Here is a 25,283-nt window from a genome sequence, read left to right as displayed (position 1 = left end):
CAAGACCCCATCCCAACCAGTAAAAAGCTAGGCATAGTGGCTCATGTCTGCCATCCCAGCTATGTGTGAAGTATAAATATGAAGACTACCCTATCTGAAAAATAAGGAAAGCAGAGATGGCCAGAGGCATGGCTCAAGCAGTATAGTTCCTAAGACCTTGCATTCAAAGCCTAGTACCACCAAAAATAATGTTAGTAATAATTTAAAAATATAGTTCAGGATATTAAGTCTAAAGTGTATCTTACCTACTATCATAGGTACATTTCTATGATATGAAGCTTATTCCATGTCTGTTTTATGGTGTGCTTTTTTGTCAGCTTGTAATAATCATGCATATTTTCTTGTGTCAAAATTAAAATATGATTACTCTGTGGATAAATACAGATTCCATAATGCAGACATATATACCATGACTTAGGTACTCTTCCCCTTCTATTTGACACTTAGGTTTCTAATTTTTGCAACAGTAATTTCTAAAGTAAACAACGACCCGCAGTTTTGCATGCTTATACATCTATATTCTCTGGAAAGATTCCTTGACACAGAATTACAGGGAAGCAGATAGGTGATCACTCCACACTCCTATCATCAAATTAGAATCCATCTTGATGCACAGCCTGACAGAAAGCCCTCAGGAAGCAAAGGCATGGGGATCAGAAGTCCAAAGGGAGCCTAGGCTACATAGTGAGACCCTGTCTTAAAACAAAAAAAAAAAAGAAGAAAGAAAAAGAAAAAAACAAGAACCCACATTCATACTGTTTATCTAACTCAGTTATTGTCCTTTCAATCTCTGCCAACCAAAACTATGAAAGATGCCATATTACTGCTGATTTCCAGGCTGTTTACACTTGCACCTTGGCCACTTTCATATGTTGCCTTTCCATAAGCTCACCTAATTTTTCTATTAGAGTGTGCATCTTTTTCTTACTAAGAGTTTTAGAGATTTCTAGGCCTTTATTTCAAGCTAGAATAGGACTCGGAAGATAATCACTAGCAGATGCTGGCTTTAAAACCAGCTGGTCTGATTCCAATCCTCTCCATGTAACCCTGACCAACCCTTCTCTGTACTTTTTTGTTTCCTCATCTGTGAAATGAAGGAATAAGACTCTGACCTCATAGGACTGTAAATGAGTTTAAATGGTGCTTGGAAAATTAGACAGTTTTATAACTAAGGAAGCGAATTTTGAATTTCCAACCTTAGAACTTTATAAGGGTATAGTTTAACTTCAAATTGAAATGTTGTGTTTTTGAAATAGGTGATTTAAGTAGAAATAAACACCAAAAATATGTCTACAATACTCATTTAAAATGCACACACATACACATATTATATATACAACAGGATAGGCATTGGGGACACTGAAGAGCAGAAACACAAGGTACCTTTCTTTATGCCCATCCTGAGGCTAACAAGAAAACAGGTGTTTGCAGAAAAATTGTCCAAGTGCTACACTTGGAAAGTACAAGTGACCCACAAACATTTGACCAAGAACATTTGACCCACACCAAATGTGGGAGGGGTAAGTCTCCTCGAGAAAGTATCAAATGGGAACCTTAAAGAAGAGTAAAATCAGTCACATATAAAGTAGAATACGGAAGGAGGAATATTCACAAGGAGGGGAGAGCATGGTACAAAGCCTCCAAGGCAAGAATATTCACTCTAATATAACACCATCATGTGACAAAGACTTCAGACACAAAAGAGTTATCACATGGAGCATATTCAAAGAGCTGAGACAGAAGACACCAGTGAACAGTGTCTACAAGCCCTTAAAATCTCTTAATGCTGGGGGACACATGGAGCCCCTGAGAGCTCAAAGGAGCAGTATTAATTTGCCTTACAGGAAGCACTGTAGGGCTGGCAGCATGGCTCAATGGTGAAGTGCTTGCTTAGTATGCACCATACCCTGGATTTGAATCTAGCAACGCACACACAGAGTCAACATTACAGCTACTCTCAGATAATAAATCAGAAGGGAACTTGACCAACAGCATAAAATATCTGAAGCAAAAATTATGCCCAAAGCCATACAGTATTAGCTGTGGGGAAAAAAGGAATTTGAGGGGTGGGGGATGAGATCTGTCCCATTTTGGCTCCTACTGGTGATTTTGGCACAGCCTGATGATGGATGGCCTTGTACCAGTGTCTGCATCATTTTAACAGCTTCTCTTGAAGTACATCTCTATCTTTCTTCTGAACATGAGGCACAGAATAGATGATTCATGATTTCCTAAACAAATTAATTTCCTTTTATAAAAGATAATCAGGTCCCCTAATCTGTATGGGCAGCAAACTCCTGAATGGTCAGAAAATGGTGGTCAGCTGGAGGAGGAACAGGACTATGTCCTCATTAGGATAAAGAAGAAACACTTCTGTTTCTCCTATATACTCAATGCCCAAAGCACAAAATTTCGGTCACCAAAACGTTTTCTTTCCTACTAGCAATCAGTTCCAACGATGTCAGCAGATACCATACCAGCATAGTCTTCAAGTCAATTCTGATACAGTCAGCCTAGAGACAGTATCAGATACACCACAGGCTGAGGGCTTGATCCCACGAGGCTGCCTCCATGCACACACTTCAGATGCCAATCACACACCGGTGTAATCGCATGCTTGTACTTCTGATTAAATCAGCTTGATATCTGAGTTCCCACAACCTTCTCCTTGGTTTAATGTATTTGCAAAACTGTCTCACAGAACTCAGGGAAATGCTTTACTTACATGTGTCCATTTCTTAGAAACTGTTTTAAATGACAGAGATGAACAAGCTGATGAAGGCACGCTCAGGGTGATGTGTGGGAGGCACAGAGTTTCCAGTCTTCTCCTGGCACACTACCCTCCAGGGCCCTCCACATGTCCTGCACTCAAGAAGTCCTTCCAAGCCTTGAGATTCTGGGATTTTTGTAGGGGGGCTTCATTAAGGAGTTACAATGATTAAAGCACTGGCCTCTGGAGATCAATGACATTCCCTTTTTCCTCCCTGGTGGACAGGGTTGGAGCAGAAAGTGTCAACCCTCTGATCATGCTGTGATTTTGGAGCATCCACAATCCTGAAACTATGTAACTCCCACTCCCCCAATACTAGCTGCCTCAACAGCAGACTTTATTTTGGAGATTCTATGGGGTTGGGAGTTTTTGCCAGAAAACAGGGACCAAGACCAAGTACATATTTCAGAGATCACAGTTCTCATTTACACTGAATTCCCTCAATTAGGGTATCATTCACTCACCTTCTTTTTGTTTGTAAAAGTCTCAGGTATTATTAGTCTACCTATCACTTTCAAAGGCAAAATAAATAATGAATTCACACTTACCCAAGCAAGAGTATCTGAACTTAGTTTTAGGTAAATGACAGTAATTTTCCCCACTTACAAAAATAATGCAATGTGCATCACAATACACATCTGTAATCCCAACTACTTGAAAGGCTGAGGCAGGAGGATTTCTCAGTTCAAGGCCAGCCTGAGCAACACGGATAGATCTAGTCTCCAGGAGGGGGTAGGGCAAAGAGGAGAAAAGGAGAAGAGAGAGATGGAGAGTAGAGGGGAAAGAACAGAAAGAACATTTTAAAAGAATATATTATAATGAATCATTTTTTAAATAATATTAAGTAAACATAATGGTTCACTTTACATATAACATCAAATGGGCTAAAAGATTCATATCTGATAAAAACATTACATACTTCTAGATATATTTGATGGTGTTTCCAAAAGAAATTAGCACTTGAATCAGATCAAACAAAGATCACCCAATCTCATGAAAGTCAGGATAGCAGGAAAGGGTGAATCTCCCAAACCTGTACTTCATTCTTCCTGGACACTTGGACTAGATGGTTTACACCAGCAATTCCACAGGTTCTCGGGCTTCATAAGTGTTTACATTCAGACTGAATTACACTACCAGCTTTCCTGGTTCTTCAGACTGTAAACGGCAAGCATGTAGAGATATTTCTCAGCCTTCCTAATTGCAGGAACCAACCCCACAATAAATTTCCTCTCATATCTTCAGCTCATAGGTTCTGTTTGGCTAAAGAACCCTCACTAATATACTCAGTAATGTAAAATGAATACAGGTCCCCCACCAAAAAAAATGTAAACTTGAATGGAGGAGCCAGCTTAAAAATTCTCATTTCTTAGCTCACAGCAGTAATGTACTTATCAAACTGAATGGCAAATTGGGGAATAGTCAAACTACTCAACCATACAGAAACTGGCTGTGTTTACTTGAATGGTACATAGCAGCAGGCAATAGACACAATGCCACTGGATGCCAAGAATCTAGATGTTGATATAAAAGGTGAACTGGTATATACCACATGATATAATCATAACTTGCTGTCTCATAAGTGTGGGCTCATCAAATGTAGGCCACTCCCAGAGATTTCACAAGTTCTGTTTAAGCCATCTCTAGTCATATAAGATAAGTTCATGGGAAAAGTATATTAAAAATATACTTGAGGGCTGGGGATATGGCCTAGTGGCAAAAGTGCTTGCCTCGTATACATGAGGCCCTGGGTTCAATTCCCCATCACCACATATACAGAAAATGGCCAGAAGTGTCGCAGTGGCTCAAGTGGCAGAGTGCTAGCCTTGAGCAAAAAGAAGCCAGGGACAGTGCTCAGGCCCTGAGTCCAAGCCCAGGACTGGCAAAAAAAAAGAAAAGAAACTGTAACCTCTCTGTACATCAGTTTGATAATAAAAATTTAAAAAAAATATATACTTGAAACAGAAAGTAGGTGGAAGGGGTGGTAAAAGAATTAAATGCTTCTTAATATCATAAGATTTGTGCTAAGCAGAGTAAGTTTGAAAAGATGGAAATGCTTTGGATTGAGCTGGGCACACTCCATGTCTTTATCAACAACTTTGGAGAAGACACTGATGACAGGTACACTTCAAGGACCTGAGAATTCTGAACAGGTTTAAGGCTATGCTAATACCATACAAATTGAAATAAATAAGTAAATAAAGATTATAGGTATATGAACTTCCATAGGCCCAAAGATACATAGAGAATAATGGATAGGATCAATAAAAAGAGTGGAAAGCCAAATACTGCAACAAGCAATCCTATCTTATCATCTTAAAGGGAACGGGTAAATACTTAGGAGACTACTTTGTTCCTGTTCTGTTCCAGTAATAACATGATAAACTTCTCCTCCAGAACTCCTCCTAGGACAAAGACTGAAATAATAGTAACTACTCCACATCCATGACATAGGACTGTTTTAACTATGCATAACCTTTCTATTCCCTGGTACTAGTATGGCAAACAATTTGAACAGTTAGGAGAAGAAAATGGCTGATAGATACATAAAGAACAGTCAACATTCTTATACATAAGGGAAATAAAAACCCAAAGTATACTAAGATTCCATCTCACCCATGTCAAAACAACAATCATCAAGAAAACAAAGCCCACAAGTACTGGTGAGGATGGAGTACAGGAAGGCCCTTAAACACTGCTAGCGAGAATGTGAGCTAGTACAACCACTATGGATATCAGCATAGAAGTTCCACAAAACTAAAGGATCTATTTTATGATCCTGTACTCCTGGATATATTATCAATACACAAGAAAAACACCTGCATGTCTAAGTTCTTAGCAGCTCTGTTCACAACAGCCAAGCTGCTATGGAATCAGCTGAAGTGTTCAACAAGCCAAGAAAATATGGTCCAGATATAGCATGAAATATTAGTCAAAGAAAAATTGAAATTGTTATTTATAGGAAAATGGACTGAACTGGAAATCATCCTGTTGAGCAAGACAAACTCAAGAAGCCAATTTCTGATCATCTGTGGAATCTAGATGTAAAAATACTTTAAAAAATGTAGGGTTGTTTGGAGGAATGAGGAAGGGAAGGATATAGGAGAAAAAAAATTATAGGGAACAAATAATATCACTTGCACCTATATTTTAAACATCCTATCATACTGTTGGGGAACTAATCATCCCAAAGCTTTATAGATCCACAGTGTGTCATCCAAGGTTAATGAAGCTGCGGCTGCTACTAGCCCACCTAACAGGCTGCTCAGAAAGGACTTAGCAGAGTCACTGTTTGCAACTACCAGGGCTCACAAAATAAAGTGTTTCCCTAAAGAACACCATCTAAATATAAAAAAAATTAAGCATTGTAGAGAGAAAAAATGCTAAATACATTTGAATGTTTTTTTTTTTTTAAGTTCTAGGGCTTGACCTCAGGGTCTAGGCTCTGTCTCTGAGCTTTTATGCTCAAGGCTAGTGCTCTGCCACTTAAGACACAGATCCACCTCTGACTTTTTCAGAATTTTATTGAAGAGTCTCATGGACTTTATTGTGTGGGGTGGCTTTGAGCACTAATCCTCAGATCTGAACCTCCTAAGTAGCAAGGTTTACAGATGTGAGCCACCGGTGCCTGGCTTGAATACATTTTCAATGAAATGCATTTAATAAATTTCATATATGTGGATATGTTATGCTAAGTATATCATACACACATACACTTATAGGCACACATATAGTAAAACATATATGTTATATATATATATGTGATGGCAAAAATCTTCAGCTTGTTTTTGAAATCTCAAATAATGTTCTATATTTTTAGTCTTATTTATTTACACATTGGCGTTTTTAGAGTTTTGTTGTTTCATTATTTTGAAAGGATTTGTCATGTTGTTGTGAGAGGATTGCTGGTTTTCATTTGTAGACAAGGTTTCACTACTTAGTTCAGGCTGGCCTTTAATGTACAATCCTTCTGCATCAGCCTCCCAAGTGCTGGGATTATGGAAATACAGCAGCCTGCCTAGCAAACTTCTAGCTTTTTAATCAAAAGCCTCTTTTGCAGGGTTCTCTTGTCTTTTCCCTTTGCTAGTAGGAAAGGCATGCAGTGTCCATGTTACAAGTCCCAGCCAACCGAACATAAACAGAAGTGACTGTTGTTTTTATTCATTTTCTGCTGTTATATAACAAATTACCACAAATCTGTCAACTTAAAACAATACCCATTTATTAGCTCACAGTTCTACAAATCAGAAGTCTGGGCCAGCTCAATGGAGCTCTAGGTTCAGGGAATTACAAGGCCAAAATCAAGGTGCTACAAACTAGACTCCTGTTCTTTCCCTGTTTCTGATCAGGCTGTTAACGGAAGCCAGGTCTTTAAGACTGTGTATCAGAAGTCCCCACATGCCTTACTTGCTCTCTGCTCCTAGAAGCTGTCTGCATTCTCCCAGGAACCCTCTATCTTTACAACTGCATGGCCAGTCCAGCTCATTGAGCAAACTTTGTTAGTATGGATTGGTATATTGTTCCACAAAGATGCTGGTGGAAAAAAAAAAAACAACAACAACTGAATGCTCAGAATGTAGAGAGTTCAGCACTGTACTGCAGAGGCTCCATTTTTTTTTCTCTGTTTCTCTGCCCAACTTATGCTGACGGCATGCTGCCATTGGCCATGCATCTTTCCTTTTGCTTCATGAATTAACACATCTGCCTTACTTTAGGGGGCCCATGTGCTTGTGGGGGTGCACAGTTTCATGGAACTAAGGGTAGGGAAAGCAGCAGCAGATCACACACCAACTGAAACACAACTTATGATTTAAACACAACTGAGGACAATGCAGGACTGTCTGAGAGTTTCTTTGTATCAAATGAGCTGCTTGGAAATGTATGCGTGGGAGATTAGGTTTTTTTAGAAATTTATTACGAAAACCATTTTGACATTTATCTGTGTATTTATTTCTGACTGAATGCCTAAAATCAAATAAATATAATATTAACAAAGTAAAAACTTCATATAACTAATCCATAAATATGGAGTTTAACATACTTTCAATCTCTGACTGCCCCTTCTGCTAACAGGGAAAATGTCCTGCTTTTAGAAGGCTCCTCCTCATCTGTTGCATACTGTAAGTGTAATGTTTATACTGTAATGCAACGTTCTTGGAAATGACATTGTCTCATACCCAGGTTGCATTCATCCTCAAAGGGCAGGGTCTATCTATACAGAGCTTCAGTCATTAAAGGTCTTTGTATTCTGCCTCCATAATCCTCTTTCAAACCAGGCTTGTAAAAAATCACCCAGGCTTTCCCAGACTTTTTCCCTTAGAACAGTCTTGAAAAGCACATGTCAAAGATATCAGAACCCATCTAGGACTCCTGAAGGAAATAACAGGAAACAGAGGGAAAAGGGAGTCAACCAACAAAAGCCAGTTAAGACTTCTTGATTAAGTCAAAAAGTCTAGATCAACGCAACCAAGGTATGTAATGTTGAGATGAATGCAACCAAAGTCTACTGGTGTAAAGTTAGGTTGAGAACATTTCTACTGTGATAACTGGCTATGGAACTGACAAGAAAAAAAAACAGACTAGACATCTGAGATGTTTCTGAAGAAATTTTATTGCCCAAATCAGCCTTCAGACATGTGTAAAGTCTGTGCATATAACACAAACACTAAGAAATGAAATGAAAATGTTCTACAGCTCCCAAGAGGCCACAGTCACTGTCACTCTTATTAGGTCTGGCCAAACAGAAGACGAGGAATGAAAGAGCTCTCCCCAGATTGCAGAGCCCGGGGGGAATAAAATAAAAACCAAGGAATTTCTCCTTCTCCAGGGGTGGGGACTTCATAATGCCTATGCAGCAGGATGGCAGCACTATTATGTGCCTACCAGTTTTTGCTTTCCAATCAGGAGTGTTCACAGTGAATGATATATCCTGTGCATTTAAATATGGGCAGATGATCTGTAACATGAGCCTACACCTTATGCTGAGGTGTTGAGATATTTCTTAGCATTATAAAACTGACCTAACATGGGATTATGGAGAAAGCTGTTTTGATATTAAGCACTGCTTCTACCTATGTTATATTTCATATATGGTAAGTTAGAAAAGGCAGGAAAGTATTGCCTAAGAGTCCTTCAGGAGCCTAAGTATCTAAAGAAACATTCTAGGTGTTTTTCCAAAGGTACAGGTAGTTTTCTCCATACCCACACACATATACTGTATACCCTTTCATACCTACCCACACCACACACAATTTAACTGAGACGAGGGGAGAAAGACTATGGAACAGCAACCACATTATCATATCCAGAATTTAGAAGTATAAAATGTTCATTGAAGTTCTTCCTAAAGCACTAAACATAGACAAAGATTTAGAATAATGTGAGAATATTTTGTTGTCAGTCCGCAAAAGACTTGACTGGTTCTCACAATCATGACATTTTCATAGGTTTAACTATTAAAAGCTATCTTAGCCATCTTTTTTTTTAATCCATTAAAAACCATACAAATCACTTCTAAACACATGAGCTCCTAAATCTGATCAGGGATGCAAATAAAATCTAAACCAAAACTCACTGAGATGATTTGTATCATGAGGGTGTAGTATAAAAGTTGTACAGGACATATCTTGTCTCCTACTGCTTCATTATCCTCCTTTACATAAACTATGAGTGACCCCCTCCCAATGACTACACACACATTGTGATGAACTTAGTCCCCATTACAAGTTCCCCTCTCTGCCTTGCCCAGACATGACCTAGTAACAGACCGGAAAGCACACACCAATGTCCAACAAAGGCAAACACCTAAAGGTCTTCCTTCACTCCCCTCAAGTCCCCAACTCCTCAGTTTCCCTCCCTCCCTCCCTCCCTCCCTCCCTCTCTCTCTCCTGTTCTGGGCCTTTGACTCGGGGCCTGAGCACTGTCCTTGGCTTCTTTTTGCTCAAGGCTAGCACTCTACCACTTGAGCCACAGCACCACTTCTGGGCATTTTCTATATAAGTGGTGCTGGGGAATCAAACCCAGGGCTTTATGTATATGAGGCAAACACTCTTGCCACTAGGCCATATTCCCAGCCCTAGGCTGTTCTTTTGATGTCTCCTGAACCCTCCTCACCCCCCACCCCCATCCCCACACACAGTGTGGTTTCCTTTCCATCTCCCTAGGACCTGAAAATCAAACCGTTTTCTTGAGACTCTCCTCTGTCCCTTCTTGTGGCCACACCTGGCTGATCATCTCATTTAAATAGAATACAAAGGATTACAAGAGCAAAAAATGAAAATAGAAAAAGAGGATATCAAGAAATCTATTGATCCCTCATCCATCCAGTCTCTCACCTGTCTGGCCTTAAGAAGAGTGTTCCTGCCTAGGAAGTCCCATTAGGTATCCACTCTAAACTCTGGAGTGGTTCTCAAAGGCCACCTCCTGTCTAGTTCTCATTAGTCCATGAGTCATTTGTTTCACCACTTCCCCAAACTACCATTCTAAAGAGAGCCTCCTGCTCCCACCCCCCACCCCTGCCCTTGGCTGCCTGATATCCTGGAATCTACTGGTAAGACATAGTCTAGAAGAAAAGGGTCTGCTCTGCAAGATTTGGGCACTCTCCCTGAAGATTAAACTATTCTCATGAAAATCATGGCTTGACATTTAGAAGATGCTTTAATTTTTTTTTCCAAATAGACTGAAACCAAAAGTCATAGAACTTCAATTTAAAATATTAAAGAATTCAATAAAGGGGAAAGTCTGCAAAGAAGTATTACAACAAAAATCCAATCAAGTAGACCCAACCATAAAATAAAATAATAATTTCAATCACTCACTAGTTTCAATTCACAAACCCCACAGGTCCACTGCCAAGGTATCAGGAGAGCTACAGGTCATTACCAACTTTTTTATGTAATCTAAGTTACTCTTAACATACAGGCATGGCCCTTACCTGTACTAGCTCTGTCAAGCCCAAAAAGTTGCTTTCATTTCATTGCCCCAAAACTAATTCAGAGAAGGCTGCATTTTCATCAGACATTCTTGAGTCCCACAACAGAACTGATGCAGTAAGGACTATTTTACTGTCCCTTTCTCTCCTGGAAACATGACCAAGGCTTTGCACTGTATTTTTATTACTCTTTCAAGGACAGGGATTAGGAATGCCTTTAAGAAGCTGGTGCTGGATTATGAGACCTTTGCATACAGAATGTGGCATATAGGCTGGGCGGATGGGTGGCTCACACCTATGACTCCAGGTACCGAGAAGCTAGAGTTCGGGAAGATAGCAGTTCAAAGCCAATCCAGGCCGAAAATAAAAAAGTTGGCAAAACCAAATTTCAACAAATAAACAGGTGTGGTGGCATGTATCTATGATCCCAGTCCCATAGGAGGCATGGGTTGGAAAACTGAAGGGCCGAAGCAGGCTCAGGCAAAAACTTAAGGCCCTAACTAAAGTAAAAGTGGGCTGTGAGTATAGCTCTAGTAGTAGAGGAGCGGCCTAGCAAGTACAAGGCCTTGAATACAAACCTCAGCATTGCCAAAAAAATTATGTAGTTTTAGAAAATATAGAGCCCACTGACAGATCCGCCAAAGGACACTGGTGTGTGAGCCCTGGAGTGAGCAATAAGCCACACTCAAGATTATAAAAGCAGCAGCAATTTCACCAGTTAGAGAAAGTAATCATGGACCTGAGATTTGGTTCATATAAAGTTATAATTAATTATACATTTACATACTTAATAAGTTTAACATCTATCTCACCAAATAAACAAATGCATGAACAGATTTATAGAACATTTTCCTAAACAAAGCATGTATAAGAAAAAAAAAACAAACATCATTTCGAATGTCATAATGCATGAAGAAATCAGTCAAAACAGAAAGGTATAGGACACTAATGTAATTAAATTTTCCCAGGTGAAGAATGTGAGTGTGACAACAAGTATATACCACACTGTACCACATCCACAAACAATCAGAAGATATGGTCTACAGTAAGAGCTATGATTTGAGTGTGTCTTCCAAAAGTTTGTGTGTCAGAACCTTAATTCCTTAACACAGAAGAGTTGGAAGGAGGGACTAGTGGAAGGTGTTTGCACCAGTAGGGGCAGAGTCCTCCTACAAGGTTTAATGCTCCACACAAGCCAGTTTACATTCTAAGAGACTGGAGAACACAATTGGCAAAGTGAGTTGCAGAAAAGTGCCAAGTCCCTTGTGTTTTGCCTCTCAAACCCATTTACTTACTTGAGTTCTGCCATGCGTTGAAGAAGCACAGTTTTCATCAGACATGGCCACCAAATCTTAGATGTCCCAGCTCAGAATCATGAGTCAAAATAAACCACTTTAATAAATTACCCCAACTCAGCTACTTTCTTATAGTAATAGAAAATGGACTATGACAGTAGATGTATTGCCTTAGTTCAGGCTACTACAACAAAAAACTATGGAAATTTACTTCTCATAGTTCTGAGGTCTTCAGAAGACTAAAATCAGAGGACTCCATGGCTAGTGAAAGCTCCATGTTTGAGGAAGATGGTCCTTCTGACTACGCCCTCATGTGGCAGAAAGATAGGGCACTCCCTTCAACCTCCCGTAATGACACCAATTCCATTCTTGAGGATTGAGTCCTAAGGACTTAATTACCTCCTAAAACCCTCAACTCCTACTATGTCATTAACAATTAAGTTTCAAATTTTCAGAGAAGGTACAAGTGGTGTTATCCAAAAAAGAAATGTACTCTTTACCTGACTTGTGTAACTGTAACTCCTCTGTATGTCACCTTTATAATAACAATTAAAAAAAATTAGAAATAGGTAAGGTTGAGGTGGGGACAAATTTGGACCATAGCAAGATTCTTACCAAACTGTTTTTTGTGAAAAACTGTATTTCTGCCACACACTGAAAAAGAAAATTACACTACTTACAACTGAAATGTCTTTCTACTGTGAAGTCAGAAGTAAAAAGAATGATTTTACTTGAAAATGGGACATTGGTGTGAAGATGAAACCAGAATGGAAGAGTTCTCAATCCAGTATGACTGGTGTCCTTATAAAATATGCAAATTTAGACATAGGGAAAAATTGAAGAGAATGCCAACATTTGTGAAGGTAAGATACGTCAAAGCAATGGACCTACAAGCCAAGGAAAGCCAATGACTGCCACTAAAGCTCCAGGGACTAGAGCACAGGCATGGAGTAAATACTTCTCAGGCAGCATAGCTCTGTCACCTCGAACTCTGACATCAAGCATCTCAAGAAATGTAATACAGAGTGGTGATATTGCTTGAACCACTCAGTTGATGGTACTTTATTACAAAAACTCTAGGAAACTAATAGAAATATAAAATTAATGAGATATTTGATTCAGTATATAATAGAAAGAAGACATTGTCTATCCAGAAATATGTCCACATCAAAAGCATGGTAGAGTGAAGCCTAAGCCCACGTTTTGTATAAGGGTTATGTTAACAGAAACCAGAGCTATTTTTTCATAAGCTGCTTCATGTTTAAACAATTGAGAAAAATATGATTATTACTTGATGAAATGAGATCTTAATATAAACAAAACTCACTAGCAGGAAAGTGAGTTTGATTAATTTACAGCTTAAAAAACCTTATTTATTTTAATGATATGGTACATTATATCTTTATGGTCAACTGCTCATAAAGTGCTCTAAATTAATAAAGTGCACTATAATAAGGTGATGAATTTCTACCATTTCAATGTATTCTCCGGCTGAAAGGGTTTCCTCTGCAATGAATTTTATTTAGCAAGAACATTTCTTACCTCCAAATGGTAAAGATATTAAAATAATTGTTGGCAACAGGGGGCAAAGCATCAGTTCTAATATAAGACAACAGTTATGACATATGCTAATCAGAAATTCTCAATCAGTGGTTCAAACAATGAAGATACACTGCTTTATTAATGTAAATGCCACTCCTCATTAGCATAAGTAAAAAGCTCAGTCCCAAGGACTGAGAAATATTTGTCTCCTACTCATCCACAGAGGTTATACTCTTCAGCATGTCAGGTCACAGATGAAAATACTTCTAGGTATTTTCTAGGTATCACTAGGGATGAGATCACATTCATAAAACCTGCCTGGGATAAATGACTTACAAAAGTAGGACGTAACTATTTCTCTAGTATCTCTGTGGCGTGCAAACATTAACCCTGGCATTATAGGCCTTCCAAATGCATACACAGGAAGACTAAACTTTGCCTTAAGTTTCCTAACATTGGGTTCCAGTAAGTCATGAGTAAGAGAGGATGTGCCATCACCTTCAAAATGAAAGACTTTTCAATAAAAAGAACAAAAATGGCACCATAATTCTGAATCTGGATTCAGAGTGATAAATGGCCATCTTATCCTAAATAAACCTCCTCCAACCATATAAAAAGTTCTTCCATAGTGAAATTCAAAATATTGTTTCAAGCTTTAGAGCTACACATAACTTTAAGATCCAACACAATTGGAGCTCTGTGGTAATATCATATGTTAGCAAAGCTACAAATTGTAGCTTCAATAATTTCCTCATGCCTCATTATTATTAGGATAGTATTTTAGCCTAAGGAAACTGCCCTCAATGGGAATAGCTATCATTTAATAAGCAAATCTTATGTATGCATATTATACAAATTCAGGTGCTCCCACACCAACTCGGAGAAATGAATGTTATCCTCACATTAGCAAGGACAGAGACAGAAGCCAACTTGCTCAAGGTCAGATATCAAGAGCAGGATGCAAATCTCAGTGTTTCCACTCCAAAGCTCCTAATTTCCCGTGTGTGGGGTGGGGGATGTGGGAGAGAAAGAGAGAGCGAGAGACAGGAAAAGAGAGACAGAAAGAGACAGAGAAATAGGTATATGCTGATAAATTCAAGGCTGAATAGCCTTGTTTATAGAAGACACTTGAAAAAAATTTTTAAGGCTGGTAACATCAAAACTTCTGCAAGAATCATGGGCATTACGTATGTTTGTTTCAAAAACTAAAAGAACTTGAAGAATAAAATTTACTAGAAGCCTTCCTATCTAAAATCAGTGATGTACTTTTGGCCAAAAGGTGACTGAAAAATACGGTAAGAAACATTTTTATTAAAACAGCTTTCTTGGGTTCTTTAGTTTTTCAGGTAGAGCTAATTCCTTAAAGACAAAACTATGAAGATAGAAATTATGCATTCGCCTACAAACACTGAATATATGAGATGAATTTCCCACTCCATCTATCCACCTAACTTAACCAAGGTTCTAGAAAACACAATCTGCACCTATTCTGCATGCGCTCCAATAGAATTGCTACTGTGTTAGCCTGCAGAAACCTCATTGCTTCTGATAAATTATTAGAGCACTCACTATTAATTAAGGGTGGCCTATGGGGGCGGGGAGGGAAAATTTAAGACTAAATTGTGAAAAAAAAATAAAGTTAAATCAAGAAAGTGCTTTGCTAAAGATATCTTAAACTTGAGGCAATTTAGGAATTAAAAACAAAAAAGATATCCCATGCCTTATGTAAGAAATAGGTCGCATCGTGAAGTAATTTATCTTTCCTTTTGTCAAATTCAACTGAGTCCAATGAGATTAAAATGATTAAAATGTGAACTCTGTTCCACCATTATCACAATTCATTAACCCCATTTTAAAAGCGGGCACCCTCAAAGGTGTACAACAATAAATCAAACTATAGATGGTTTTTAATGTTAAGTTTTCAACAATTCGGTTATCCCACAGCAGCAAAACGTCAAAGACCCAGAGTCGTTGGGCGCAGCTGTGGTCTTCAGGAAGTTTCCCCAGGAGTTCTCTGGGGAAAAGTTGAAGGCTGCACTTGGCCCAAGGAAGCCTGGTCCTCCCCTTCCTGGGAGCCCTGGGATGCGGGGACCGAGGGGGCGCGCGGAGCCGGCCCGGGAAGGGGAGAGCGTGTCCGCCTAGTGCAGGTACCCCGCAGCCGCCCTCCGCGCGGGCATCCACTGACGCCCGCGCATCCCGAGCCGCCCGCGCCCTGGCACCGCAAGGTCACCGGGGAAGAAGCGACTTTACATAATGTCCCGCCTCGCCGCCGCCGGGCCGGACACCTGCGTGCGCGGCGGGGCGGCTGCGGTGTCCTCCCCGCAGCGCCGGCCGGGGAGTGAGGGGGAACTGGGCGGGACGCCGGGGATCCGCAGAGCCGGGTGGGGGTGGCGGGGGATGCGGGGCGCGGCCGCTCCAGGCGCGGCGCTGGGCCGGGGTCCCCTCCTGAAGCTCCGAAGCTCCCAAGCGCCCCCCGCGGCCCCGCCGGGGACCGCTGCTCCCCGACGCACCTGTCACGCGCCTTACCTGAGTGGCTTTGTGGAATTGCTTCTTAAGCCCGGCCACCGACATGGTGCGGGAGGACGCGCGGACGCGGGCAGCTGCGGGTGCGGGACGAGAGGGCCGATCCGGGCGGCGCGCTCGCCGGGCCGCCGCTGGTGATGGTGCCGCTGCCGCCGCCGGGGCTGTGGGCGCGGGGGCGCAGAGCCGAGCGGGCGCGGGCTCGTGCGGAGAGACACCCTGACGTCAGGGGCGGGTGATGCGGCCTCTTAAAGGGGACGTGGGAAGCCCCGCCCCGGACACAGGGCTGGCCCTGCAGGTGCTCGGGCACCCAGTACCTGGGCCCTGCAACTGCTGCGACGTCTGGTTCCCCCGCAGCCGTCCCCTAGCCGGAGGTTCGAGGGCGATCTCCTCCGCTGAGGTGTGGTTCGTGTCCACCCCCTCCACCCCCGGCCCGGGAACTGCAGGGCACTGGTCGACGCGGCTTGGTCGGGGCACCAGGCAGCAAGACGCAGGTGACTTGCCTGGCTCCTAGGTAGCCGCAGTGGCGCTGCCTGCAGACTGCCCGCCTGCCCTTTGAGCCTGCTCTCTGCAGCCTGCAAAGGAGGAGTGGTGGCGATTTATGCCCTGCCCTGCATGGTTGGCCACGGGGAACATTTCTCTACCCAGTTTTCTGTGTCACTGAAGCCTATATCACCTTTAGAAAAAGCCAACTTTGTTTCTACTCTGATATAACCACTGAAAAGGGAAAAGAAAAAGAATATTAAGGCCAAACAGGTAAGCAGAACTGAACGGAGGCATTAAATATGACTACAGTTAATCGGAGCTGGCCTATATAAAAGCCTTGAGCAGCAATCTGAAAATTGAAGAACTAGGGGTGTGGCGCAAGTGGTGCAGTGCTTGTATAGCAAGCATGAGGGAGGCCCTGTATTCAATCCCTAGTACTGCCAAAAAAAAAAAAAAAATTTTAAGCCCAATGCCCATATCTCATGCCTGTAACCTAACTACTCAGTAGGCTGAGATTTAAGGACCAGGATTCAAATTCATAAGAGTCCTATCTCCAATTGAACGCCAAAAGTTCAGAAGTGAAACTGGGTCTCAAGTGCTAGAGTGCTAGCCTTGAGCAATAAAAGCTCAGAACCAGCACACAGTCCCTGAGTTCAAGACCAGGACCAGCAAGAAAGGAGAGAAGGAAGGGAGGGGGGGAGGGAGGGAGGGAGGGAGGGAGGGAGGAAGGAAGGAAGGAAGGAAGGAAGGAAGGAAGGAAGGAAGGAAGGAAGGAAGGAAGGAAGGAAGGCAGGCAGGCAGGCAGGCAGACAAGTAATGAAAGGAAGGAGGAAGACAAGGAATGAAAGGAAGGAGAGAGAAAGGAGGAAGACAAGTAATAAAAGGGAGAGAGGGAGGGGGAGAAGAGAGAAGAGAAAAGAAAGGGAGACAGAAAGGAAGGTAGAGAAAGAAAGAGCGAAAGAAGGAAAGAAAGAAAGAAAGAAGGAAGGAAGGAAAGAAAGAAAGAAAGAAAGAAAGAAAGAAAGAAAGAAAGAAAGAAAGAAAGAAAGAAAGAAGAAAAAGAAAGAAAGAGAGAGAAAGAAAGAAAAGGAAGAGGGCTGGGGATATGGCCTAGTGGCAAAAGTGCTTGCCTCCTATACATGAAGCCCTGGGTTCTATTCCCCCAGCACCACATATACAGAAAACAGCAAGAAATGGCGCTATGGCTCAAGTAGCCAGAGTGCTAGCCTTGAGCAAAAAGAAGACAAGGACAGTGCTCAGGCCCTGAGTCCAAGCCCCAGGACTGGCAAAAAAAAAAGAAAAGAAAGGAAAGGAAGAGAAGGAAGGTAGGTAGGAGGGTAGGAGTAAAGAGAAGAAAAGAACTTGAATGTACACTTGATGTTCGTAACTATAGTAGTAGACATAGGGTTTCCAAAACTAAAAAGTTTACATAATGCTAAAAGTCAGGATAGTAAATTGTACACATACTACATATGTAACAAAATATGCATAGCTGAACTAAAATGAAACTGATGAAATTAGGTTACAGAAGCAGAGCAACACTAGCTGCCTCCTGTGCACTGGAAATTATCCACATTTTTTTTCCCATGGGAAAGAACTGAATGCTTCCCCTACATGGGGACCAATGTGATAAGAAAGATACACCAGAACAAAAACCAAAACAAGAAGCCAAGAATCCCTAAAGAGACAGCATGATGGTGATGGCTCATTCCTATAATCCAAGTACTCAGGAAGCTAAGATCTGAGATTGTGGTTCAAGGCCAACTGTGGCACCAAAGTTCATGAGACTTTTATCACCAACAAACTACTAAACAAAAAAACAAAACCAAAAAGGCAGATGTGGAGCTGTGGCTCCAGTGGTAGAGAGCCAGCCTTGAGCAAAAAAACTCAGGGACAAAGTAGTGCCAGGAGCTGAGTTCAAGCCGGAGAACCAACTCGAGAAAGCCTTTACCTATCTCCACTGCCCTGCTGGCTGGTAGGAAGCAGGCTCCCCAACTTTCTAGACCTGCTGCTTCTAACAGAGTAATATGTGGGAATCCACAGCTTTGCTAGCAATCAGTATTTTGTATCAATGTGAGCAGTGTCAATTTCATTGTAGTTGTTACTATAGCATTTCTTAACTAGGGAGGCAAGAACATAGGAACTTGTGACTCCCTCTGCCAAGAGAAAGGAACAAAAGACCCTAACTGTGGTTGTTAGTCCTTCCCAAACTCCTAGGGTGCAGTGGAGACACTGTAACAAATCATAGCTGAGGTAGGAGGGAAATAAACTGTTCTATCATGGTAGAAAATGTAACTGTTGGCTTAAGTAGCACCAATTCTTTTCTTCTACCACAAGATGGTTGTGGTCTGTCAGCCCCAATGCAAAGTGAGAATAACAGCAAGGTAAGTCTAACTCAACAGACGTGAGCATGGGTGACAAAGAAAACCGAGTCATTTTCCTCTTTTATTCCCTAGGGAATATTAGCATAAACTTTTTCTGTTTTTACAACTTTTAAAATGTTTTGGGGCTGGGAATATGGCCTAGTGGTAAAGTGTTTGCCTCATATACATGAAACCCTGGGTTCAATTCCTCAGCACCACGTATATAGAAAAAGCCAGAAATGGCACTGTGGCTCAAGTGGTATAGTGCTAGCCTTGAGCAAAAAGAAGGCAGGGGCAGTGCTCAGGACCTGAGTTCAAGCTGGACTGGCAATAAATAAATAAATAAGCCGTCCTATTTATCAAAAAATTAGAACAGAACTTATTTCATACTATGTTGCATTTATGAAATGTGATGTTGTTAAAAAAAATTCTATTACTTGTACATGGTAAACTTTCACATATAAGCTTCAAATCCTTCTGGATCTGCTGTTAACCCCTGATATCTCTTCCATCTTACCTAAATCAAGTGTTTGTAATGAAGACACATTTATACTAATGAAAACCTTTGAGATGTTACCTTTGAAAAGAATTGTTGAGCTCCTAATGTCAGGCTTCAGAGCAGGAGGTGTTAGGATATGGTGGAGAAAGCTGCCAAGATAGGCATGGACTGGAGTTTGAACTCGAGGAAGTTTCCAGAAAATCCTTTTATGGGTATGTGTTGAGTGTTGAATACAGGGGGACAAATACATCAGGCCGAGAAAAATTCCAAGCATAGGTGCCCTGTTGAGAGACAAAGAAAGAGACAGAGACAGAAAGGGGTGTGGGGAGCTACTCTATGGAGGGGAACTCAGAAGACCAATGCAATCTCAAAGATCAATGGAAAAGAACTTTGGTAAAATGTTGTTATTGATGTTGTCCCTTAGTCTCCTGAGATCAAATCACTGTAATAGGGAAATAAACCTAGATCTGCTCCAAATTCCTAATTAAATGTAACTTCTACACAGAACCTCCTTACTAGTTGGGCAATAAATTCATAGTCAGCAATAATTCCATCACATTGTGCATACACTATTTCTATTTGCATTATACCAACACATCTGGCAAATACCACACTCTGGACCACTAGTTTGCACAGAGATGCTGCATTCCTGCCTGGTGCCTTTCATAAGGCTTCTCCTTGAAGAACACAGAGGGAAGTAGCTATTCCTTGTGTCTGGTAGCCCTGGTTGTCACTCCTCTGGCTGGTACAAGAGCAGACTGCTACAGAATTCATGTGTAAGCTGCACAAGCATAGGAAACAGCTATGCAAAGGTATTAAATTCCAATGTCTCATTTTACAGATGGGAAAACCGAAGCAATTTAAGGAAATGACTTAGTCACCCTTATTTTCCTACCCTAGCCTAGTCAGTATTAATAAATGAATGAATGAATGACACAATATATACTATTTGTTAACCACATTGAGTCTGATGTTCACCAGCCTATACAGATAACCATATATGAAAATGTGGACTGTGTAGGACCCAAATAGTTGTTCTGATATGAGAGGCACATAGGGTTTCACACCTTTGGATGCTACCAGGCGCTTTGGCACCATTCCTAGAAATGAGAAATCAAGGGACCACTCTCATTTTCCTGCTTCCAGACTTGTCATTTACCATCACTTTACAACAGATACACTGGGAGAAACACACTTGGGGGCAGAGGTCTGTTTGAGATAGAGTGTGTGAATCTCTCTCCCCATGATGCCCGCCTTCCTTCTTTCCCCCACCACGCCAACCTAGCAAATACTTCTTTTTTACTTAACTAAGCCTTATTTGCCCAATCACAGAGGGGGTGGAGAAAGGATTTACCCAAATGAGTGACCTGCAGAGCACTCTGATGTTTGGGCTGTAATTAACTTAAACCTGAGATTGAAATGATTCCAACTTCCCCACCAATATCCTGACATTTCCACAACCCATCTCCAATGCCTTCTCTTCCAAGTCTTTCCCATCCTTCTAGCTCACCGTCTTTTCTTTTTTGAAGCCTTGGAACCCTAATGGTATGTCTCTGCTATGAACTGAGTCGAACATCCATGATAGACAGCATAGATAGTCAGGTTCTTACCTCTTTAGAGTCTTGTCTATACTTTCATTGGGTAGGGGCTAGTAGAATATTCTAAAGCTTGGACTTTTAAAAGACTAAGTCTGGCAATGGAAAAGACTGTCCCCATCTGAGAATGTTCAGCAGTTCTCCTTGCTAGCCCCTCAGTAGCCAAACCTGGGTGTCAAAGATCCTGTCGGTCCTGGAAGCTTCTGATGTCCTTCCTATTTTCCTCCATGTTGGGGTCAGGCAAAATCCCTCTCTGTTGCTTATAGTCAACCAAGTGGGAAAGATCCCCTACCCCTCTGGCAAGTAATATTCTAATCTGAATCCCCTTTCTCATTTGACTGCAACTCAAATGCAGAGATACGGAAATACAGAGTTCCTGCTAAGCCACTGCATGTGGCTTCTTTTTCAGAAGAGGGTGGGTAGATGGAATGAAAAGAATTACAGTCTTTTAGCAAACGTCATTTCTCTCTGCAAGACATTGACATTCTGATTTACAAATCAAACCTTTAGTTTATTTGATTAGTTTGTGTCAGGCCACCACCAGGGCCTGTACCTCAGTGACCCCTGGGAATTGGCAGCTAAATGCTTGTAAATGCATGTTAGACAACTAGACTGTGACAGGAACGTGCCCACTCCTACAGTGACAATAGCCTGAATTAGAGACAAATTGTTAGGGAATCTTTCCCACTGTCTTATCTATTCTGTTCTTGTTTTCGTGTGATCAGTAAAGATGCTGAGGACTCGCTAAGCCCTAATGTAAGATCTGGCTAGTCAGCCTGCTAAATGTGTTAAAGAGGCCACATTCTGTTACTATTTGAATAGCTTGTTAGCTATGCAGAGAAAAGCTATTTCCCAGTCATAATATGCAGTTTACCCTTATTATCTGGAGGATGCATGCTCCCCACTACAGAAAAGCCCAGGTGAAAAAGCAAAGAAAGTTTGATTTAATATACACCAATCAACATTGCTTAAAAACAAGTTGTCACTATTCTGTTAGTATTTGCTTTATATGTAAAATTAACATCTATCCTACTTTACTATGGGGTTTTTGTTATTGTTGTTGTTTATCTTGGTTTGTGTCAGTCCTAGGGCTGGAACTCTGGACCCGGGCACTGTCCCTGAGTTTTTTGGCCCCAGGCTAGTGCTCTACCACTTGAGCCACAGCTCTGCTTCTGGCTTTTCAGTAATTAATTGGATCTGAGTCTCATGGACTTTCTTATCCTGCCTGGCTTCAAATGTCATCCTCATATCTCAGCCTCCTGAGTAGCTAGGATTACAGGCATAAGCCACCAGCACCTGGCACCTTAGTTTTCTAAAGGCAGAAATCATACCTCAAAAGGATGAATTGAAACACAAGTTATAATTATTTAAGTTGAACATTTAAGAAAATCTATTAACTATTAAGATCATTGAGCTTCTTTTTCTTTTGTTTCTGACATCTTTTAAAGCACTTTATAACTGAGCATGGTAGTACATGATGGAAAATCACTTGAAAGCACTCACCTTCCCCTCTGACAGCCATTATCTTAGAACTGTCCCTGTTTCAGAGCCACCTCTCCTCCTCTTCCCTCTAAGCAAACACATACATCTATCTTAGAAGAGAGCCTGAGACCAAGGCCATGTCTGGTGCTGATGCCCCTGGAGAATATGAGGATGCTGTTGAAACCTTGAAACCTTCTACTGAAGATAAGATTGCTCTCCCACCCTACCTCCATCTCACCCCACTTCCATCTACCCAGCCTGACTTCAGTTTTCTGCCTCCTTGTAGGGGTCAAAGCATTCTCCTCTTTAGCCTAAAGGAGACTTTCCTCTTCAGGCTAAAAGGAGACTTGGTTGCCCTCCCCAGGTTTTCAGCCTGAATAAAACCTGTTGGGAGTATTGCATTTGCCTTTCTGCTCTTTTTCTTTTCTCACAGCACATACCTGTAATCTCAGCCCTGGGGAGGAAGAAGCAGGAGGATTCTGAATTCAGGGTCAGCTTGGGCTACACAGCAAGTTTCAGGTTAGCCCGTGCTTCATAGTTCTTTTCTCAAAGCACCAAATAAAGATAATATATTCTATAAATTGACTGTTATTTAATGTGCCCATCTTGTAATTCTCCTGTACCACACATATAAATCTGACTTCACTGCTACCAAATCTAACATAAATCACCTATTAAGATTGTTTTTCAAATATCTAAATTAACTCTGAAATTTCCTCATTTCTTTCTTCCAAGTTCTGATCACAGGAAGTTTTCCAAGTAGGAAAATCCTTATACTAAAGATCTTGAAAAGATCTATGAACAGAGTTGGATTGGACTGGGAAATTTTGGACAGCAATTCTTATATTGCTCTGAACATTGAAGGAGAAATCCAGCAAGCATGGGGGATGTTCCTATCACAATCTGTAAGGACAAGACCAATGAACACATTTTTTTTTAATTTTTTTTTTTTTTTTTTTTTTTTTTGCCAGTCCTGGGCCTTGGACTCAGGGCCTAAGCACTGTCCCTGGCTTCTTTTTGCTCAAGGCAAGCACTCTGCCACTTGAGTCACAGCACCACTTCTGGCCATTTTCTGTATATGTGGTGCTGGGGAATCGAACCCAGGGCTTCAAGTACACAAGGCAAGCGTTCTTGCCACTAGGCCATATCCCCAGCCCCCCAATGAACACATTTAAACAGTGAGTGGTGGAGAGTCTTCCCTTCGTAGAGGCAGGGTTGACTAAGGAAGCACAGAAAGGCAGGGAACAGAGGGCAAAGGCAGATGCACCAGGGAAATCTAGTAAAAGTTCAAGGAAATTGAAGGTGTTTCTAAGGAATAGTAATGACCTATCTCCCTAAGCATAGCTAAATACAATGAATCAACGAGAAAGTCACTTTGTGACTGCCACATGAAAACCAGCTCCACTGGTAAATTAGGATTAAGCTCAGAATAAGTAATATAGGAAATAGAAGTGATGAACTCAAAGAAGGAAAGATCTCTGTTTAAAAGGCTCCAAGGGGGAAGGAAAGACAAGGGATCCTGGACTTCACTTCAGATGAGAGCTCAAATCTCTTTACACAGGGAAGCTGAAGAGCCCAGGACATACAAGAAAATTGTAAGAAAAGAAAAAGAGCAGAATGGCAAACTTAACAGTCCAACAGGTTTTATGCAAGAGGAAATTCTCTTTTCAACCTGACCAAAGGGGAAATGGCTCAACCCTCCGTCCTGGATACCACTCCACTCCTTGCCAACCAGGGTTCCCCCAAGTAGGAGGCAGAAAAAAGTGAAGTTAGAGTGAGTGGTGAGATGGAGACAGGGCAGAAGAGCTATCCCACTTGAGCAAAGGACTTTAAGGCCTCTACTTCAAGACCTATGTCTGCAAGAGGCAGCTGGGTTTCAGTCTCTCTCCTGCAAAACCAAGGGGCATGTCTGTCCAGAGGGAAGGGGAAGAGAAATAACCCAGCAGGGATAGGCAGCAAGGGCAGTTCTAAGACATGGCTGTTGGGGGTTGGGGGGAGGCGGGGGAAGGTGAGTACTTTCAGTTTATTTCCCATCAAAAATAACTCCAAAATTCAGAATAAGGATGAAAAAATGAGGGCTGGGGATATGGCCTAGTTGCAAGAGTGCCTGCCTCTTATACATGAAGCCCTCGGTTCGATTCCCCAGCACCACATATACAGAAAATGGCCAGAAGTGGCGCTGCAGCTCAAGTGGCAGAGTGCTAGCCTTGAGCAAAAAGAAGCCAGGGACAGTGCTCAGGCCCAGGACTGGCAAAAGAAAAAAAAAAAAAAAGAAAAAATGAACTGCAGCCTATAGGATGGCATAAGACTTTCAGATGTTACCAAGTGGGCATGGAGGAGTGTTGGGATCCCTTTCACCCTCGTGCGTATTCCGCCCCGTCCCGCCGGGCGGAAAAGCTGGAGTGTGGCTCAATGTGCAAACCTTGGGGGTGCATAGTCGCAAGACGCCACTCCTCCCCTCAGTCCCTTAAAGAATGACACAGGACACGAGTGCGGGCATCTCGGGGTGAGCTTCTGGAACTCCCACCGGATTTACTCAGGGGAGGGGTTTATATAACAGTAATGGCAGCAGGAAGGGGAGGGACTAACTGCATACTATCAATAGGCTGATAAACTGCCCATCATAGTGATGTCACAGAACTTCCTCTATGGGTGGAGATCACAGCCCACAGAACCGCCCTCTTGGGCTCGGCTGGGCGCCATTATATCACATGTGGCTGAGGTGGAAGGCGGGGCTGGTTTGCTGTCTCTTATGGTTCTGGACCTGGAAGGGGGTAGGAGTGGATAACAGCTGAGCAGCC

At 41.7% G+C, this 25,283-nt stretch overlaps 1 protein-coding gene across 1 annotated transcript in view; it reads right to left on the bottom strand.

Annotated features, from left to right (window-relative positions):
* The window catches only part of Sh3gl2 (SH3 domain containing GRB2 like 2, endophilin A1), a 191,737-nt gene extending 175,539 nt beyond the window's left edge, over positions 1 to 16,198 (bottom strand). The window contains exon 1 of the mRNA XM_048355583.1: positions 16,064 to 16,198. Within this exon, the coding sequence (XP_048211540.1) occupies positions 16,064 to 16,108 (45 nt within the window). The 5' untranslated portion in view covers positions 16,109 to 16,198. The remainder of the gene's footprint in view (positions 1 to 16,063) is intronic.
* Positions 16,199 to 25,283: the final 9,085 nt, after the last annotated feature.

Source organism: Perognathus longimembris, chromosome 1 (assembly GCF_023159225.1).
Source record: "Perognathus longimembris pacificus isolate PPM17 chromosome 1, ASM2315922v1, whole genome shotgun sequence".
Taxonomy (NCBI): Eukaryota; Metazoa; Chordata; class Mammalia; order Rodentia; family Heteromyidae; genus Perognathus; species Perognathus longimembris.
This window is presented reverse-complemented; position numbering and strand designations above follow the sequence as displayed.